This window comes from Vespa mandarinia, chromosome 2 (genome assembly GCF_050613455.1).
Source record: "Vespa mandarinia isolate Hongniang chromosome 2, ASM5061345v1, whole genome shotgun sequence".
Classification (NCBI taxonomy): Eukaryota; Metazoa; Arthropoda; class Insecta; order Hymenoptera; family Vespidae; genus Vespa; species Vespa mandarinia.
This window is the reverse complement of record NC_140811.1, coordinates 4,874,275-4,892,015: the sequence shown is the minus strand read 5'-3', so window position 1 is coordinate 4,892,015 and position 17,741 is coordinate 4,874,275. Positions and strand designations below refer to the sequence as shown.

General features: G+C 37.2%; 1 protein-coding gene across 3 annotated transcripts in view; it reads right to left on the bottom strand.

Annotated features, from left to right (window-relative positions):
* The window catches only part of Lim3 (Lim3 homeobox protein), a 32,890-nt gene that overhangs the window by 3,255 nt on the left and 11,894 nt on the right, over window positions 1–17,741 (bottom strand). The window contains exons 1-6 of one of the 3 annotated variants that reach the window (XM_035861809.2): window positions 4,020–4,545; window positions 3,710–3,884; window positions 3,348–3,559; window positions 2,912–3,104; window positions 1,583–1,749; window positions 91–306 (exon numbers count right to left, since the gene is read on the bottom strand). In XM_035861809.2, coding sequence (XP_035717702.1) covers window positions 91–306; window positions 1,583–1,749; window positions 2,912–3,104; window positions 3,348–3,559; window positions 3,710–3,884; window positions 4,020–4,251 — 1,195 coding nt within the window. In that variant the 5' untranslated portion in view covers window positions 4,252–4,545. Of the gene's footprint in view, window positions 1–90; window positions 307–1,582; window positions 1,750–2,911; window positions 3,105–3,347; window positions 3,560–3,709; window positions 3,885–4,019; window positions 4,546–17,741 lie in introns of those variants that run through there. The other 2 variants (XM_035861807.2, XM_035861808.2) reach the window with 2 other exon arrangements.

Genomic DNA, 17,741 nt, shown 5'->3' with positions numbered 1-17,741 from the left:
CTTTTTCGATACATTACCAAATTCATATTAATTAAATGTCAGAATAGAAAGATTTTTTTTTGAAAAAATTGATTTTGATTAATTTCTTACCGAGAGTAGTGTATACTGAAAGACCTGCATCCGGTGGGTATGGAAATTGTGGTGGTAAGGACGGCGATCTGGATGTCGATAGATAAGGTGGTGTCGTTGCACCTAAATAACTACGAGGTGGTCCACCGCTACCACTATTTCCACCACCACCTGGACTCGCACCTTCTCCATCTAATCCCATATTTACGACCGTTCCGTAACTATCGTTACTCAAATCTAAAAAAAACAAGATATTTGTTACGAATAAGTACCTACATGTATACCTACGTATTGTTTTTTTTTACCAGTAGATCGACATTAATAATACTATATTAAGAAATTAAAGATACGCAGTTATCTGAAGTGAGCGTAAACGAGTGACCGAATCAAACAGAAGGCATTAGTCGTGAAGATAGAAAAGATAAAACTTGTCTAGCATGATTAGCCTTGGCGATAACTCTACTCGTCCGAATAATATCCCGACGTTCGGCTTATGAAAGATCGAGGGAAGATAAGCCGTGCCTCTAGATCGAAGATAATTCTTGTCCTAGTAGGAATGCACGTGTCACCAATTTCGTTTCCACTTTCGCGACGTGACAAACATGAAAGAAGCGTTCTCTGACACGTTGAATTGAGAATGGATTGTTTCATGAATTATTAACGAATCTTCGTGCTTGGACGCTTGATAATGACTCGTTTAAATTTTATAAACTTCTCTCAGCCTTTAATCGTCGATCCCTTTGATCATTTTTTTGGCAATGTCCTTGCCTAGATGAATTCATTATATATATATATTTATATATTTATATATATATATATATATATTTCATTGTTCTGTTACATGTATAATAAAGATGATAATAATAATAATAATAATAATAATAATAATAATAATAATAATAATAATAATAATAATAATAATAATAATAATAATAATAATAATAATAATAATAATAATAATAATAAACTGATAACATATTTATCTATTATATCTATTCGAAAGAAAAATTTCTCTACTCGAACAATGACACCGATTTCAAATCGGTCTTTTAAATATTTAACAAAAAACTTTTGCGTAGGCCTTTTTAACGAAGAACTTTGCGTAGGGCTTACAGTTAATGGGGGATATAAATTTAAGGATAATCCGCAATCTTCCCAAAATCTCAGGTATAGCAAGCCAGCAGTTAGCCTTTGCGATCTCCTGAATATTTGACGAAGATCGTCCTCTCTTCCCTTGTAGGTACCTTGCGAGCGATAAAGCGATTGCGGAGACGGAGTTTCGTGAGGCTCGTTTTCTTCAACGAGACTCGTCTTTCGCATGGGACGAAGAAACGACTCTTTTTCGAAAGAACTTACGTAATTCGCGCGTTTTCGCGGGTATTCATATCTACATATACGATATATATATATATATATATATATATATATATATATATATTTCTTTTCTTTTCAAACTTTTTTTCAAACTTAGATCTACGAACAACGAAGAGGAATAAATTAATTGTTTACATACCGTGATGGCCGAAGGTCGAATCCAAATCAACTTTAAGTTCGTCCTTGTCGAGTAATTTGTCGTGCCTAGGCGAATGTCCACCAGCACTTGTCCCTTTCATACTTCGAAAATACTGCGACCATCTTGTCCTACCGGCGTCCTTCTTCAGTCTCTTCTCCTTTGCTCTCCTTAACACGAATGATTCATTCTATTCCGATCTTGTGTGTTTGTATATAATTTTTTATCGACGATAAAGAAAAAATAAAAAAATATATAACAGCGGATAGGATCGCTGCACTCCGGTAGTAGAATGAGTAAGCGATTATTTTTTTCTACGATTATTATCTAAAACTCGACGGATTGAACAATCGGCACGCGTAGAAAACTTTTATAAGTTCGAATCTCGTCTTATCGGCTTATCGATCACGACGTCGATCTTAGAAAGTTGCAGAAGTTACTACTTTGCAACATTTCTCTCGATATTCTCCTCGAGATTTCTTCGAGTACAAAGCGATAGAGACATAAAAGAGGTGAGATAAAATAATATTCTTTGATAAATAGTTACCTACTTTTGTTACTTTGTACCGTGGTATCGCGCACATGTATTTGAAGCGATAATAAGAATAGGCGTAAGAAAGATAGTTCTAGGATTAAAGAAATTTTCAAACGATTATTGTTTTTTTTTCGTTTCTTTTCTTTTCTTTTTTTTTCCTCTTTTCTTATTTTCCTTTTTTCCATCAGTCTTCGTAGATACTATTTAAAGGAATATCATATCGCGTACGTGATCGATCATTTTCTGTAGAGATTATTATCATCAATATTCTCTCGGAAAGTTAATGAATCTGAAGCATTTAATTTTAACTGTGGTCTCACGATTGGTCTTGCCCTAAAAAGGGCTTCGGAAACCTTATCGGTTGATACGGAATTCTTACGAGTGCCCAGCATCTCGCAATTACTCATCTGCCTTGGCTTCACTTAAATTTATCTCCGGACGAAGGTTCGCCCTTTTCTCTCAATGAACGATTTTAGTTGTATTTGTAAACTGATACTTTTTCCTCGCTATTTTAGAATTAAGTACACTCTAGAAAATTTTGTCGAATCTATATGTTTATCAAAACAAATAATCCTAGTTCTATTGTAGTACGAGCTTTATCGTAAACTATCGTAAACATTGGGAAACTTATCTTGAAAATTCTTAATTAACCTAATTTACATCATGCGAATAATATACGAGTAGTATTTTATTGATGCAATATATATTATCAATGGAGATATTTTTTCGTGTTTATTTTTCTTATAAAATATATATATATATATATATATATATATATTTAGAAATCTTATTCATACCTGTTTTGAAACCACACCTGGACGACACGCATATCCAGACCTGTGTCCTGCGAGAGCTGTTCTCGAACATGTCTCGCTGGTTTTGGACTAGTATTGTACGCCAATTTCAAGGTCTCCAATTGTTTCGCCGTGATCGTCGTTCGCGGCCTCTTGTTCGGTTGATCTCCATCGATGCTACCGCCGTCGGCCAGCTCTAAAATTCGTTGCATTTTCGTAATCCTCTGACACATTTAATTGTTATTATTGATATTAATGCGACGACAAAATTTGGAAATATTTTATTGGACGTTTAAACATCGCTTAGAACATTTAATTAATTTACGAGGATATCCGTCAAAACGAATAAAAAAAGGTAACCAATCGAGTTCTCTCCGGGTATATATATATCTTAATTTCTACCTGCTGTTTCAATTTATTCTTCAGACAATTTAATTACCTTTTGCCTTTGCCTGTTCGTAGTCCGGCTTGCAGACGAGTTTTCTATCCTCCATGAGGTAAAATTCATCCCCGGTGTCCAATTGTCGCGAGCAGAGTGCGCAGGAGAAACACGTCAGATGATACACCAACTCCTGCGCTCTCCTTACCACTTGCGATGGTGCCAACCCTTGGCCGCAGCCCGCGCATTTCGTCCCAAAACGCCTGCCACACCAACAACATACAACATTTTCACATTACATTCACACGTAAATGACAAGACTCTACACGGCTCTTTTTTCTTTATTTTCGTTTCTATTTTGATTTAACGAGATAACGACGAGGAGGAGAGCGATAAAATTTGTAACGATCATTGGTGCTTACTTGAAGAAATCGTCCTTGCAAAAGACATGGCCGTTTCTCGCGAAGCATTTGTCCGTTAGTCTTGCTCCACAATCTCGACAGGTCAGACATCTCGCGTGCCAACACCTTTCTAGGACCTTCAACACATACCTATCCAAGATTGCTTCCTGGCAACCACCACATTTCGGTATTGAGGCTGCAACGAAAAAGAATAATTAGAATTAACGATCATTCTTTATTTAAAACAAAAAAAAATCGAACAGAACAATGGATGGAACAGAAGAATAGAGATTCGTCAAGCGTGAACCTGCGAGAGAAATTGTTCACTTACAATAGAGAATCTCCGGAATATGCGGGGGCAAGCCGAGATCGACGGCAGGTTGATCGAGAGGGTGCATATCGTGGCAAGTGGTATTATCAGTGATGTTGTTACCAGTGTTGCGTCGATGCTGAGACTCCGGGCTACTTTGCGGCGGAGTGAGCATCTCCTCGCGAGCTCGCTGGTAAATCCCTTCCAGCGGCAGAGTCTCACGACTCAACATCTCGAAGCTTATCATAGTCATTGCGCTTAAGAAACGCGTCACAATAATTCCCCTTGTACGTAACTCATCTCGAGAAGTAAGAGAACGAGATATAAAGTATGATCGAGAGTATTCTCTTTTATCACATCACTGGACTCTGGTCCAATATTATTATATCGCTATATGTTGATTGTTAGCACAAAGTATTCACACTTGTTTGAATAATGAACTATGTCCGTTGTCACTATGATAGTCTCTCTATACTCACGAATAAAAAGGAAAATATAAAGAAAGAAATAAGCCGCTCGGTAACGTGCGAAATAAACTGTGAAAGATCAGAGAATGAAGAGGAGAAAAAAAAAGTAACGATGAAAATAAAAAGAAAGAGAAAAGGAGATAGATAGATAGATAGATAGATAGATAGAAAGGAGAGAGAGAGAGAGAGAGAGAGAGAGAAAGAAATAGGAGCGACAGAATGGAAAGCACGGATGACAAGACGGTTGCAGGCACACGACTGCTCTGTCGACTGTAGCGTTGCTCGTGCGCACGTGACATGCGTGGGTGTGGCGGGTCACTGGTGGGGCAAGTGTCAGGGTGATTGGGTGTGGTTTCTACCCATACCACCTCGCTTCCGGTACCGATTGGAGGAAACTTTTACCGCCTCCAATATGGCGTACAAGCTGGACATCGTATTTGACGGGGGTTGCTTACAACCACCCTGACGACTCTTCTTACCCTCGTTGGCACCCCTCGAAGAACGGTGGATAAAAACAAAGGACTACAAATTTTGGCGACGGCGATATAAACCCGGACACACGTTCCCGAGAAAGTTTCTCTTCGTATTCATCGACGTTTTTCCTCGGATACGAGAATACTAGGTTTTAGCGCTTAGCGATATTCTCGCTTTGTTGAATACGTGTTAAGTTTACTAAGAAAACTTTTTGATAATTTCACTCTCTTATCGAATAGATATTACAAATTGTATCGTCAAATTTTATTACATTATTTCATTAAACAATCTTCCATGACAAGTTATGCTTTCTTGCATATTTATTATTTTAATACGAATAATAGTCACATAAATTTTCTCTTTTTTTCATTTTTTTCTTTATCTTTAACTTTTTAACCCTTTATCTTTAACTCTCTTTATCTTCTAATCTGTCCTTTATTTTTTTTTCCCCCTATTCACAAAATAAGGACAAGAGTATTTCGTTTCAGATAGCTTGTATTTGTTCGTTAATATCCATTCATCTTTTGAACCACGCCTAAGATACCTATGCATTCATCGGAATCGTCGCGTAAAAGAATTCTCGAGCTTTCCCTTAGGAACTACCTTTGGTATAAGGGACTGTCGGTGATTCGGGAAGGAACGTAGAATATCGGAGGAAGGCGAAACGGTGGTATTGGTGGATGCTTGTGGTAGTAAGCTGACTCGACGAAGGGGATTGTGGAGAGTACAAAAAGAACTGAGCGAAATTAAGAACGACCATGCTGCTGCTTCTGCTTCTCCTACTACTGGTGAGGTCGCCATTTTATAATCTTAGTCGTGATCATTCGTGTATATATTCCTTTTCATTCCTTTTCTCTCTCTCCCTCTCTTTTTCTCTCTCTCTTTCTCTCTCTCTCTCTATCTCTCTCTCTCTTTCTCTCTTTTTCTCTCCCTCCATCTCTCTCAATATCTTTTTTCTCTCTGTCTCTGTCTTTTTCTCAACACTAGACGCAAGTGTACTCTCCTTCTTTTTTTCTTTTTCTCTAGGCGAATGCATACACCGTCTCATCTTGGATATCCACGATCACGCAGGAGATATCCAAGGCGTTTCTAGATCTCTTTTCCCTTTACTGGCTCACCTTTATTTCGTCTTTCTCTTTTTGCTCGAAAAAAAAATTCTAACTCCATCGCTAAAATATGGATTTTCTGAATGTATATCTTTCTTCCCTCTCTTTCTCTTTCTTTCTCTTTTACTCATTCACCCTTTCTCTCTCTCTCTCTTTCTTTCACGTACCTTCATAAAGGCAAGTTAAATATTCTTAATAAATCAATCAGAAATATTATATACATAGATATAGGTTTGGATTTTTATTTTTTTTCTTTTTCAATAATAAAAAATATTGAAACTCTTCAATGAGATCTGCTGAAGAAAAAATATCGATTATAGGAAACGTCAAGTCATATCCATTTATTTGACCTTCAAAAAAATAAATCGACTTGATATCCAACGCGCCATAAAACTAGTGCTCTTTTCTTGAACGTTCATCCGTATAATCGTGCTCGTTAACAAAAAAATAGCTGGCAAACTCAGCGACGATGGTGATCAATGAACGGACATCAACCTTAATGCACCCTAAAGCACGTTGAATTTTCCACCTCGTGTCCGCGGGCAACAGATGGTCCACCATTTTGCATACATATCGTTGATCCTGTTAAATCTATCGCTTATATGTCACTTTCGTTGCGGCTAAAAGGGACGAATGCATCGACGAAAAAGTCAGTCGTTTGTACTTTTAGTATAACTACCTACTATACTTTTCGACGAAACCGGTCATGCTTATTTTGTGGCAACGAGGAAGCCTAATCGATAACCATATTCGGTAACTATAAATCATCGCTTTCTTTATATTATATTTCTTTATATTATTTTTCGATTATACGATAATCATGCGTTTTCTTAGAACACGAAGAACATACGATTATAATTATTATCATATGGTTATTATTTATCTTAGATCGACAGATCGAAAATTTTTTAAAGTTTGATTTAAAAATGTATTTTTAGAAATTTTTCAAAGATCATCGAAGTTTTTCGTTCATACTTTCTTCTCAAATCTTTGATTATCTTTAAGAAAGGAGCAAGATCAATAATCTCTTCGGGATGATTTCCTATTTTCCGTTTGGATCTTTTTCTAAGCTCCTTGCATTTGTATCGTCGAGATTGTTGAAAGGGAAAATCAAGATGTCCGCTTTTTGCGCTTTTATTTTCGATAGATCTCTTTCTTTCTCTCTCTCTCTCTCTTTCTCTCTCTCTCTCTTTTTTTCTTTCTCTTTCTCTCTCTCGTCAGGATGGAGAAGCTATTCAGGGAGTGTCTCTGCGATTGCGCGGCTTGCTAATTTCCGTGGGCGTCCTTCTCGGCCTTCGATCACGCGAATCCACCCTTCGTCGGTTCCGCTGCACATGTCGACACGCCTCCAGGAGTCGTTCGTAAGCGTAAAAAGCATCGCCAACGGGGGGTGTAGAGGGTTTTCACGGCTTGGCAAGGGTAGATGCCGCGTTTGGGCTCACCTCGGGGGCTTGTGCCGAGCGGATGAGCCACGTAAAAAAAAAAAAAGAAAAAAGATAAAGAAAAAAAAAAGAAGAGAAAGAAAAAAACAGGAGAGAAACAAGAAGAGAACTCAAGCTACACGGTCTGCTACTCTGGAATAACATCCCCTTTGGCACCCTTGACCTAACAAATTATGACATTTATTATTTATTTTTACTATTCATCCTTCTTCATGCTGGACCTCGTAAATACCTTCCCGAAGGGATAAGTACGAAGGACACGAAGGCGTAATGTATTTTTTTTTCTTTTTTTTTTTTCACATTTAAAAAAATAATCATTTTTACGAAAGAAAATACAGAACTCTTGTTTATAAATATAATGTTCGTAAAACTTTTAATTAGTAAACGAAAATAGAGATAAATACTATAGGATATATAATATTTCTTCTAAAATTTCATAAAATATTAATCGAATATAACTATGTATGTATAATCGAATTTGCAGCGGACAAATGCTCTCTGTATCTATTTCTCTTACTCTCACGTTCTATGAACATTTTCATAACGTTAACGGGTAATATATTATATCACCCTTGCTATGCGTAAAAGGTTATGAATATATGCCATCTATTTGAACCATTTATGCATATGGTTTTCCATTGGTGAACCCCTCCGTGCTATTCTATAAACGTATATATATATATATATATATATATATATATATATATATATATCACTAATGAAATTAATATTCGACAAGTGCAATTGCGAAACCCTTAAAATTCATCCCACGAAGCCAAAGTAATCTAAATGGAGCTACTGGATTTTTTAGGGATTTTTGAAACTCGGAACGATACGAATGAAAGAGGCGAATGGCTATATCAATTCGTTTATTTTAGTCGAGAGATACGGTCAAAGTAGATAATAATTTGAATGTAAAATATCGAAGTGAAAAGCGAGTAATTAATTGTACGAGAGTAATTCTACGATAATCATCAAATAACAATCAATATCTCTCCGCTCTTTCTTTAACAATATTTTTTTATAAATATTATGAATTTCCTAGCATCAAGTGCAATAATCGGAGCGTAAGCCAATGTGCCAGATGTGCCATTGTGACATGGAATTCTATGAGTGCCAATGGGGGTGAAAGGAGGAGTAAAAGAAAGAACTAGAAAATAAGAGGAAAGAAAAAGGGAGACAGAGAGAGAGAGAGAGAGAGAGAGAGAGAGAGAGAGAGAGAGAGAGAAAGAGAGAGTGAATTTTACGCGGGTGTATCGTCACGGTAGGCTAGTCCCTTCCCTCTTCCATTTCGACTTTGAGTCTATGCAAACCCCCATGTAACTTGCGTACAACACCCCCGTGGAAAGCCCCTTGCGAAATTCACAAAGCTCGATGACAGGACCCTCCTATTGTCGTTTTGGTTCTGGCCGAGATCTCGAATAGTTAAATGGGCTTAAACGATGCACGTACGTATGCATATATATACCTATATATATACATACATACATATATATATATATATATATATATGTACGGATATTCTTTCTATGTAGACCTGCTAGTAAGTATACGCACGAGCGCACTCGTGATTATGTAGTAAAGAGTAATAAAGCTTTTCAAGCTACGTTTTTCTCTTTTCTAAACAAAACGAGTGATAATCAAAGGTAATACGATCCCCAGGGATCCACCCGGCTGCTGCTGCTGCTGCTGCTGGTTGCTGTTCATTGTCCTTGCGTAATGTTCCTTCTCCCCCTCCCCTTCGGCCCCTCTTCCAGTCAGTTCGATATATCAGTCAAGAAATCAAAAAGTTGAATATGACTGAAAATCTCCGGGGGAATGTCTCGCGATATTTTGAGTAAAAGAAGGAAATAGAATAAGAAAAAGAAGAAGAAATAGAAGAAGATGTAAAAGAACTCGAAGAAAAGCGTACAATGACGTGTCAGTTGTTATTTTTCCTTCAATCGTTTTTATTCTGTATCTTTCGACGATGAACGAATAGAAAAGCATTTACTCATTAAGAATCTACCTATTTATCAGCTTTTAATATTTATTGTTGAAAATATGATTTAAAAAAGATCATTTTGAGAGAAGGCTTAATTATTATCTTTATTTTTCCTTTTTTCTTTTCTTTTTTTTTTTTTTCTTTTTTACGTTCACAATATTTTTTTTTCCGAAGATATACACACATATCTGCATACATATGTTCGTATGCATATAATTGTGCAACGTGAGAGGGGGAATGATTTTAACATTGTAATAGACTTTGACAATATAGTAAAATTAATATTAAATTCTTGTATTATTGTATCGTTTACATGGCAGCAAAGTGAAGTTAATAATTATGTCTGTAGGCATACCTTTATTCATTACTTTACTATGACCCCAGAAAGATTGTAGAACGAAAACGAGTCGTAAATAAAACGTTTGTACGGTGATGGAGGCAATAAAAATAAATCCGACGTGTCTAGCCGTGGACGTTAATAAATCTAATATCTTCCGACCGATAAAACGAGACGAGTCAGTTCACTTTTTCCGTCCCTTTTTCTCTCAACTGTTTTCAGGGAGCGAACATTTGGATGGGTCGCGTAACCATACGAAAAATCATCGTGAATTGTGCAAATAAGTATAAAATGCAGACAATGTGTCCGTGGAGCCGAATAACGTTCGAAGAGGATCAAACTGGGACTGAAATCTTTTCGACAGAATTGTTTTCTCTCTTTCTCTCTCTTCCTCTCTCTCTCTCTCTCTCTTTTTCACTTTCTTTCCCTTTCTCTTTTTGTCTTAGTTCTTTCAAATTAAACAGCCCAACATTTGAAGACATACGTCAATGATTCTTTTTTGTATACTGATGTTCTATCCTTTAACACTTTTCTTATTTTTATCAACTTACATATTTTTTGCAATCTAAAAAGGAAAAAGAAAGGATCGATAATAATCAATAGAAATTGACGAGAGATTCACGATCGATATATCTAAGTTCAAGAAGCACTTCAGACTACTAAATCCTACGTGCTTATTGAGTCATCAAAGTAAAGCAGTTTGGTAACTATGGCATCGAAGCAAGTAGAATGCCACCTAAATGGGGCTCTCCTCGAGGATGGATGATGGTTCCTCCTCGGTTGCATTATTTATGCGTAACGCCCATTGCGTGTCCTGCATATCCATACGCACTGGCTTGCACATATGGGGACATTAGCTAGACCATTAACCATTTTATCCACATGCTGGTGCTTCTATCCTGGAAACTTGGAGTTAATCACGAGTGGCTTTCGCACTTTCTACATTATGCATACGCTTGCTTTATGACCTTGAATCGTATGAATTTAAGGGTGGAACTTTATAAATCACTCATATACTTCATTTCATATATGTATAAATTTACACATATATATATATTTACACGTATACACACAGTATTATCAGTGGATACAAAAATATTGACATTTAACAAAAATCTTCAAAAGAATTCAGACGACGAAGAAAAACTTTTTTTGAAAAAGTGAATGAAATAGAAGCTTATAATCGATGTGATTCCATTTTTATTTACAATTTAACCTTAACATAAATACACGTAGAACCAACAGAAAAACGTGTCCGCTTAGCCCACTTCCTTCTTCCCGCGTGCGGTCACGAAAGATACGTAGGTCGGAGAAGGAGCGGTCACGAGTGTCTATCTACGTAGTGAACACGTGCGTGTGTTAGTGTTACGTAGCTACGGAAGGCAGATAACTACGCACACTACATTCTCAGGATATGTACTGCGGGTTAGAACATTTAGCGAGTACATTAAGGAAATTGCGTGGACTCTTTGCACCGCACCCTGCTATAGGGCTGACGCACTAACATTCCAACTATTTTAACGTGTCTGTGTGATATCACACGTATGCACACGAATAGGGAAGAATAGAGAAGAGTAAGGCCTTCGAGCACGTAGAGATTGGTTTTTGTAAAGGATGTTCGCGCGTGCGTGTGTCTCTCTTTTTTTTTTCTCTCTCTCTCTCTCTCTCTTTCTCTGTCACACGTTCGTGGTGAGAAAGCGGTGAAATATGGGTAGAGAAAAAGTAGATGAAGGGTGGGAGAAAGGATAAGGGTGAAGAAGAACGTAAAAGAGAAGAAGACGATGTTAAAGAGAGAACGAGATAAAGAGAAAACGGGATAAAGAGAGAGAGAGAGAGAGAGAGAGAGAGAGAGAGAGAGAGAGAGAGAGAAATAAAGAGAGAGTCGTATCGAAGGGGGAGACAACGTGGATCGTAGCAGAATCCGGGTGAGACAAGTAGGGTCAAGTGAACTAAAGCGAAACTACCGGGGGATGGTGGTGTTAAGGGGACAATATATGCCCCCGTGTTGGGGACGAAGATGGCTTTAATCTATTACCGACCGGCTCGGGCCAAGTGGCTTCTTGTTACACGCTCGTTTGGACGAGACGGAGTCTAAACTGATCCGCTAAAACTGACTGTGACTCCCTTTTACCAATAAAATTTACTGACTTTGGGAACTTTCTAACGCTACAATCTAGTCCAACGAAAGATTTATACATTGGATACTTGCAATTATATATTTTCTCATTTGGTTGTTCTTTTTTTTTTCCTCTTCTTTTCTTTTCTTTTCTTTTTTTTCTTTTTTTTTTTTTTTAATTGTTTCTTTTTGCTTTTTTTCTTTTTCTTCGCCTGACTTAATAACGGGACAAGATTTCTGTAGCGTAAACGCAGATGTGTCCAATCGAGTTTGAGTTGACGAATCTAATACCTTTCTTATTTCGATCGAACGAATTATCCAACGTGATTCGTGTTACGGTACCTTGAACAGCCGAATTACTTCCGGAAAAGGTCGAGAAGCCGGAAATCAAAAGGTCGGCCAGTGGTGTGTCGAGTCGTGATTAATATTTTCTTTCCTTTTTTTGTTTCCTCTTCCTCTTGTCTCTTTTTTCTCTCTCTCTCTCTCTCTCTCTCTTTCTTTTTCTTTCTCTGTCTTTTTACCGTTGAGACGGCTCACTGATCACAGCTGCGACTCCTCTTGCTGTTTCTTTTCACGCCGGTGATATACGATCGCGAGGTTAACGAGTGACGCAAGAAGCCCGTCCGATGGAGAGAAATTCGCGTTCCTTTGTCTCTTTAGCTCTCTCTCTCTCTCTCTCTCTCTTTCTCTTTTTCTTTCTCTCTCACCCGCGTCTTTTGTCGTTTCGTTCCTTTTTCGAAAACGCGACGTTGCGGTTGTGCTTTCACCCGACTGCAAAAGTTCTCGTTTAATCTTCCTCTCTCTCTCTCTCTCTCTTTATTTTTCTCTTTTTCCCTTTTTTCTTTCTTCTTTTTTTCTTTTTTCTTTTCTTTTTTTTCTTTTTTTTTTTTTTTATCAAGAGCTACGAGAAAGAGAGATGATAGAAGGGCTTTTTCTTTCGCCGTTCTTCGCGTTCGACGCTTTCTCCGTTTACGTCGATTTAACGATAGGCGAGTTTTTTGCTAGTATCCCCCTTGTGTAACGAACGATCTCGTTCTCGTCTATTCTCAGTTGTAATCCTTAACGATAAATTTCGATTGTAAATCGTCGCACTTAGAACGAATAGTCGTCAGCTAGGCCGGTAAATAACATCGACATAGATCGGACAACCCAACGTTGGCAAGTAATCGGACACCAGAACAGTTAACCTGGAATCCCTGTAAGCTCTGAAAAGGACACCTGTAAAAATGGTGATACTTTTTGAAAAGAGAAGCTCAAAGGATGTCGAGGCACGAGCGAGTTATCACGATGGCTTCGCCATCTGTTCCTTGACACGTGCCACTGATATTTTCATATTTCTCGATCGAAATAAAAGTAATCTCACGGAAGAGATGAGAAAGATACGAGATTGTATTTACGTTGTTTGTTTGCATGTACATATGTATATATCTGCAAAAATTTCTTTTGATTTTCACTCGTGGGAAGACGAGTTCGCATGGTTTGTCATTCTCTCTTTAGATGACCCATGGGTGCTATAACACGTCGAGTGCGCAGCAATACCACCGTGGATAACCAGCATCAGTACAATGGCACACGGTAACACTTGCAACGTAGGACCCTAAGCACGTACAGCTTTCTCTCTCTCTCTCTCTGTCTTTCTCTCTCTCTCTCTCTCTCTCTTTCTCTCTCTCTCTCTCTCTCAATCTATCTCCGTCTATCTCTCTATCTCTTTTTCGACCGTTTGAACGGCCGACTTCTCGCACGGAAAACCCCATGAGTCTCTCCTACAATATGCTACCATGTACATCGGATACTCTTGGGTTTGGTATTTGCTGTACTGTTCCCATAATTCCCTAGAGAATACTCTAGGCTTGTTACATCTCTCGGGACTTGATCCCAGTGATATAATGTGAGAATCGAAATACGTCATCTGTCTTGTCGTAGAAATATACTACTTTTCTAATGTCAAGTGTCACCTTAATATTCATACCAATGTTAAATCGTTTAATATTTTATGGTTAGAGTCAAAAAGTAAAAAAATATTGGGATATATTCTTTTTACTTTTTTTTTTTGTAATACGATAAAATAGCTCGTATGCACGTTATTCGTGTTGTTGTTGTCACGGTGGTAGATCAACAGCGTTAAAGTAGCATAGTTTGCGTGGTTGATCATCGAAACCGAGTGCAGCTGTCGGAAACCTAAAGGATGTTAGAAACCGTGCGGCTTCATAAGGGTAAAGAGATCTTGGCATGCATCATAGAACAGGTGTGGAAACCTTCGTATCCTCTCTCTCTCTCTCTCTCTTTCTCTCTTTAGTATATTACTACTCGCTGATATTTTTTTACGTCATTCTAGACTCATTTATTATCGAAAAATTTGTTAGTAAAATGGGGAAGCGAGTATCGAGAAGAAGGAAAAAAAAGAGTAAATAAGAAAGAGAAAATAGTATCATAGCGTTATAAATGAATCGTGCAATGATTCGATAAAGGAGGATTAATAGCAGACAGAAATAAATCCGACGTACAAACGGATCGAATCTCAGCCGGAGATAGATCTTGATTTGGGTACCTTCTTGACATTTACGATTTGATCGGCTTTAACCATAAATAAATTTCATTCTAACGATTCTCGTTTCTTTAACGATAAAAAATAAATTCTATTAAATACGAAAAATAGTAATTTTTCTTATATTTTTACTACGTTTTTTTTAAAAACGTTTCTACTTACATATATATATATATGATTTTATTTTTGTTAGACATTTCTAATATCTAAAATTACACGTTGAACATTGGGAAAAAAATAGAAAAAAAAAATGTCCTATGTACAGCAAGAAGTACAGTAGGACTATATGTGACATTCGATGGCTTCCATACGATGAAGAAAGAGAAGAAAGAGGAGAAAGAAGGCCTCCGTTTCAAAGCGTACACTCCTGCTTCGAGCTATCCCAAAATCCCTTGGGAAATCAAGGAAACACAGGACTTGGTCGTATTGGTGTGTGTATCCACGAAGAGGCGTAGACCGGATCTCACGCGTGTAAACGAAGAATCGTTTCCGATGTGTTCAAGCTTGAGCAAAAACGTTCAGTTTTCTAAGGGTTCACGGCGATAGAGTTTTTATTGTTGCTGTACCAAGTAAAGACAAAGGATATGCTATTTAAGTTCTTCTTGGTGCTATCAAATATGAAAGAAAATGTATGATAATCCCTGCCTATTTGAACTTATACAATTTTCATTCGTACCTTATATTTCATTAAATGCTATTGTTAAATCGATAAAAAAAGAAAAAAAAAAAGAACAAAACAAAAAGAAGAAAAGTTAGGTAAATTTTAGCTCTAAATATAACGTGAAATGGATATTAGAACGGTATCGATGTATTTCCTTTTGAAATCGTAGTAATTGAGAAATCTTTTTAAAAAATTGGGAAGGTAGACAGACGAACGTATACGTATGTTATAGCATATTTGCAAAGCCGATGTAGCTACATACATAGATAGAGAAAAAAAAAAGAGAAAAAGAGACGAAGCGAATGTACAAACGTTCTATTTGCACGTTCATCCATCGATTCGTCCTAAAAGCACGTACCGATAGGTTCCCATCGTATTGATACAATCTATTAACATATATTTATTCACTATATGACCTCGAACGGAAGAAATTATTTCAGTGATTATGATTAGATCATTTGTATTATTCGAATGTAAATGATAGTTAGTGTACTTAAATTATATAAAAAAATTAAAGAGATTCGCTTTCTACTTCAGATATAATACATACATACGCATGTATTGTACATATGTACATACGTGCTTGCAACCTGTTAGGATGAGCTTTGTGAATTATCGTACGTAGAGGATCAATGGATACAATTATCTGGTCACGTGTCCTAGCAGCATGTAGTCCTAGATACAAAGCAGGTTCTTTCGTCCTTCGTCGAAGGATTCGACGTTGATGAATGTCACGCACGTGACGGCTGTCGAATCGTACGTCGAACCACAAACTTTTTTGAAAAATTACTTTCCCTTCGAGTGACTGCCCTTTTCGAGTTCGTACGACGTACCTATCACTTTTCTTACTCATTTTACATACTCTAATGTAAAGGGTAAAATACGAGTCGAATGTTATGCGGCTTCCTTTAAAAGTATTTAACTGAAATATAATAAGGGAAATTTAATTTCGACGATGTAAAATTTGAAGATCCTTTATACATATTTTAGATCCATCAAGAAGCCTTTAATTGCAAGAGTTCGTTCGTATAAAAAGAAAAGAAAAAAAAAAAAAAAAAAAAAAGGAAGGGAGAAGAAAACAAAGAATAATTCGTTATTTCTCTCGTTTTAAAAACTTGAGGAAAGTTTATTTCTCCGTTCTAACCACGTTTCTCCTTTATGCGCCGATTTTCATCCTAATTATTGTTACCAACGATAAGTCGTAATAATTAAGAGGGACGCAAGTTTTCTCGAGGGTCGACGTAGCCAAATAAAATCCAGATCACTCCCTTTCGTCCCGAGGGATCTCCGATCCCACGATCCTGGAGTATGAGACAAGGACAGATTCTCTGAAACACCAAGATATCCACAGATATCTCCAGTCGATAATCGAATTTTGTTTGGTACTCAGGGTAGATCGTTATCGTCGATACCCGTGGAAATTGAAAATTATTTTATTTTCTTCATTGATATTGATCTTAGACTTTCACATTTGTCAATCGTACGAGTATTAATGTTTTTCAAAATCAATGTTAGCTTCGAAGTAACAAGATTTCGTCCAATTGACGTGAGAGAGCTTATGATAGTACAAGTTTGTCATGTACATGTCTATACGTGTGTGTAGGTATATCCATCGTTTGGCAGGTCAGGTAATCAGGCGTAATGCTTTCATGTTTCGAGCATGCTCTCTATCTGCAACACGCATGATAGGCAACGTTAATAATGTCCCACGAGAGTTTAATCTCCAAATCCGAAACGTGCGTGCACGGTATTTACGCGTTTCTCCCTTTATTAGTGGACGTTAAAGCGGGTCGCTTAAAAATAAGATACAAAAAAAAAAAAAGAAGAAAAAAAATTTATGGATCTCTCCAGAAATGTAACGTTTAAAGTAACGCTAACCTTAACGGATAAATCAAATATGTCAATTATTTATCAACAGTACCATTTGTATTTTATTTATAAGTATTTATATGGAAAATAAAAAGAAAGAAGTATGACATTTTACATTTTTCATTTTATATTTTTCACTTTTCATTTTATACTTTTTATTTTTCATTTCTCTTTTTTTATTTCCTTTTTTATCATCGCCCAAATTAATTATTTCGAGTTTTCTTTTTCGAGCGAAACGTATTATTATGGCGTTACCAAATTCTGCGGATATCAAAAAGGTTCCGTCGTTGAAAACTGCCTTCCCTCGTATATCTATCGCACGCCCTCCCTCCCCCTCACCCTTCCAACAACACACGTACATTTTTCATTCGCGAAGGAGGAACATCCCGCAGTAGAAATCCCTATTCGGCTGCCTATTCTAGCGAGCGTAACCTACAAAAGTCAAAGGCGCCTCTCCCGTCTCCCATGCTGATCCTCCTAGATTTTAATCAAGGGCTGCGTGTACCTATTAGGGACAGCTATTGTGCGTGGGTGTATTGTGAATACTACCGGAGTAACGTTCCTTCCCCTTAACGTCATAACACTTCGACGATAAACAGCAGCGGGGTGAGTGGTTTCTGACTTTACTCCTGACTATCTACGTCACTTGTCGCATCCGATTATTATTTTCGAAAATTGATACGAAAAGAAAAATTACATCTTAAATTGTTTTCGTTGTCCTTGACAATTCGTCGACAACGAT